We start from the raw sequence: 3673 nt of genomic DNA on the forward strand, positions 1-3673 counted from the left end.
ATGTCACACAGTATGGAATGGCCCTTAGAGACTCTGTGCTCTATCATAACCATGGCCAGTGTTGGAGCGTGAGTGTGAGCGTGTGCGTGTGTGTTTACGGTTTGGCAGGTTCAGCTTGTGTGGTTCAAACAGTAAACCTGGTGTGGGCTAGGAGACCAGCAGGTCAGAAACACGAGTGTAGGCTGTGTACACGCTGTGGGATTGGGTCTGAGTTGGGCTGTGCTTGCGGAAACTGCATTAGCCGAGCCAAAATGGCTGACGTTAATGTAGCTGAACCGTAATGGCTGAAGTTAATGTAGCTGAACCGTAATGGCTGAAGTTAATGTCCATTCCAAGGCACTGTGTGGACAAAGGCACGTGGCCATCTAAGGCACAGAGTTATGAAGAACAATTACAAAGAGTTAAAAACACACATTAAAATCTGCTCTCGCTATCAGAGACTACAGGCTAAACATACAGTACATACAATGAGATGGACAGTAGTCACTGAAATGTTTCTGTTACTCTCACACACACACACACACACACACACACACACACACACACACACACACAGGTAAGCATCCATACATACACACACACACACACACACACACACACACACACATCGGTAAGCATCCACACACACACACACACAAAAACACACATCAGTAAGGATCCACACACACACACACAGCGGGAAGCATCCACACACACACACACACACATAGGTAAGCATCCACACACACACACACACACAGAGCCTGCAGTGAGGTTAGGGGACACACGATGAATAGATGAGTGTAGAGTTAAACACACACACAGCCTGCAGTGAGGTTAGGGGACACACGATGAATAGATATGAGTGTAGAGTTAAACACACACACACACACACACACACACACACACAGCCTGCAGTGAGGTTAGGGGACACACGATGAATAGATATGAGTGTAGAGTTAAACACACACACACACACACACACACACACACACACACACACACACACACACACACACACACACACACACACACACACAGCCTGCAGTGAGGTTAGGGGACACACGATGAATAGATATGAGTGTAGAGTTAAACACACTAACATTAATTAAAATGAAGAGCTAAGAGTGGGAGCCCACAGTACTCTATACTTCAATCTCTAAAGATGTCTGGGTCACCAAGGGTTACCAGCGCAGGGTCATCGCCACCTCAGACAGACAGGAAGTCACACCTGTGTGTGTGTGTGTGTGTGTGTGTGTGTGTGTGACGACCAGTGTGTGTGAGGACCAGTCTGGACTGGATGCTAAGCCACAGAGCTAGTCAAGCTAACCGCGCGGCTCTAACCCTGGTGATGTCACATCCTGTGGTGGAGTTCTGGGTGCTCGTCTCTGAGACCAATGAGAATCCTGCAGTGAGGTGCAGCCTGGATTGTTCAGTTTGGTGTTCCCATGGAAACAGGGGTGTGAGGGTGCTCATCGCTCTCCTGTCACCATGGATACAGATTAGAAATCAGACCCTCCAAAAGGAACCGAGGGATAAGAACTAAAAACCTTCTACTAAACCTACAGCTTTCACACACAGACACACACACACACACACCACCCGGTGGTCCAACCCCACAGAATCCCACTGCCCTGTTTGGTGAGTGTTGCTCTGAAGCTGGTGGGTAAACCTGATATTTACAGGGATACACTTTCCAGTCATAACTAAGTGTTCTTAGTGTGTGTGTGTGTGTGTGTGGCGAGACAAGCATAATGAAATGCTGGCCATGTCTAATCTAATCTCACCGTTCTTTTACACCTTGTGCTTTCATTCAGTCTTCCTACAGTCCTCTCTTCATGGGCATTCAGTGTCCATGTAACGGAGTGTCAAATGGGTTTGTTACATGATTGTGTGTGTGTGTGTGTGTGTGTGTGTGTGTGTGTGTGTGTGTGTGTGTGTGTGTGTGTGCACTCGTGTCACTAAGTAAGAGTAAATCACTCTTGTTTACAGTTTGTTTGTTCGTTTGTTTGTTCGTTCGTTCGTAGCTGTCATCCGATTAACTTATCTTCCAGTTCTTCAGCGAATGGTGACGCGTTTGGGCCAGGTGGGTTAAAGGTGAGAGGTCAGAGTTCACCAGGTTGTGCACCACTTTGAGGGCCTACACGGTGTCCTCCTTGATCTCGAGGGCGGTGAGGGGCGTGGCTGCGTTGGGCTCCGCCTCCTTCTCCTTGCTGGCGTTGTGGGCATTGGCCTCCTGGTCCACGGCGCGCCGCTCCTCCTCGCGCTTCTCCTTGTCCAGCATGTGGTAGTTGAAGCCCATGGCCACGAACAGATACACGCTCGACACCACCAGGATGGCACCGCACGCCTGGTACGTGTACCGGTAGTTCTTGTAGACGTCCTTCAGCTTACCTGGAGGAGGAGGAGGAGGACACACACACACACACACACACACACACACTAAAATGTCAGGAATCTAAGAATATGCAGTCATTGGATTGGTCTTTCACAAACTTGCAGTACACATACACACACACACATAGAGTACACTACAGAGAACTGCATTACACAAAAGTATTCCAGGAATTCTTTGCTCTTCTACTGCCCCCCCCCCCCCCCACACACACACACACACACACACACACACACACACACTCTCCCTTACCTAGTAGCGGTGGTCCCAGCAGCACCGGTCCACACTCCACGATGGTGACGAGTCCGACGGCGCTGGAGAACCGCTGCGACCCGACCAGGTCGCTGAGGGTCTCGAAGAGGACGGAGCTGAGCCAGCCGAAGGCGATGCCGAAGAACACGGCGTAGATGGCGAAGCCCAGGTAGTCCTTGGACAGCGGCGCCAGCAGGTGGCACACGCCGTTGTACATGACCGAGGCGGCAAAGAAGTACTGGATCCGCGGGCGCACCCACCGCGTGTTGGCCAACAGGCCCATGGACGGGCGCGCGATCATGTCCGTGAACGCCAGGATGGACAGCAGGAAGGCCGCCTTCTCCTTGGAGATGCCTTCGTCCTTGGCGTAGTTGCTGAGGAAGATGAGGGGGGAGAAGAGGCCGAAGAACATGATGACGTTTCCGCTGAGGTAGAGCAGGAAGCCGCGGTGCTTGAAGAGCGACAGGTCCAGGAAGCCGTTGATGACCTGCAGCACCGTCCGCTTCTGCTTCTTCTTCTCCGTGCCGGACTCGTTCAGCTCCACCTGGGGATCACACACACACACACACACACACATCAGAACCATCTCTACTTGCTAAAACTGACAGCACGACTAGCAGCAGTCACACCAAACATCTGGGCTATTCTGACCAGTCACACCAAACATCTGGACTATTCTGACCAGTCACACCAAACATCTGGGCTCTTCCGTCACACCCGGCAGCGCTGCTCTAGACGTGCTTGCCATGATCACAAGCATGAAAGGTTTTACACACGCAGTGGAATCATCCAGATCTTAAACTTTCTCACAAGATAATTCCTAACTGCAGAACACTTTAACTCATCTGGTTTGAAATCCTGCCAGGAATCGGGACTAGGTCTATCTAGTGGGCTAGGCTAGGTCTGTCTAGTGGGCTAGGCTAGGTCTGTCTAGTGGGCTAGGCTAGGTCTGCCTAGTGGGCTAGGCTAGGTCTGCCTAGTGAGCTAGGCAAGGTCGGTCCAGTGGGCTAGGCTAGGTCTGTCTAGTGGGCTAGGCAAGGTCTGTTC

At 51.2% G+C, this 3673-nt stretch overlaps 1 protein-coding gene across 1 annotated transcript in view; it reads right to left on the reverse strand.

Annotated features, from left to right (window-relative positions):
- Positions 1-1778: 1778 nt before the first annotated feature.
- The window catches only part of slc16a1b (solute carrier family 16 member 1b), a 39148-nt gene continuing 37253 nt past the window's right edge, over positions 1779-3673 (reverse strand). Inside the window, exons 6-7 of the mRNA XM_031566851.1 lie at positions 2627-3170; positions 1779-2373 (exon numbers count right to left, since the gene is read on the reverse strand). Of these exons, the coding sequence (XP_031422711.1) occupies positions 2120-2373; positions 2627-3170 (798 nt within the window). The 3' untranslated portion in view covers positions 1779-2119. The remainder of the gene's footprint in view (positions 2374-2626; positions 3171-3673) is intronic.

Source organism: Clupea harengus, chromosome 4 (assembly GCF_900700415.2).
Source record: "Clupea harengus chromosome 4, Ch_v2.0.2, whole genome shotgun sequence".
In the NCBI taxonomy this organism is placed as follows: Eukaryota; Metazoa; Chordata; class Actinopteri; order Clupeiformes; family Clupeidae; genus Clupea; species Clupea harengus.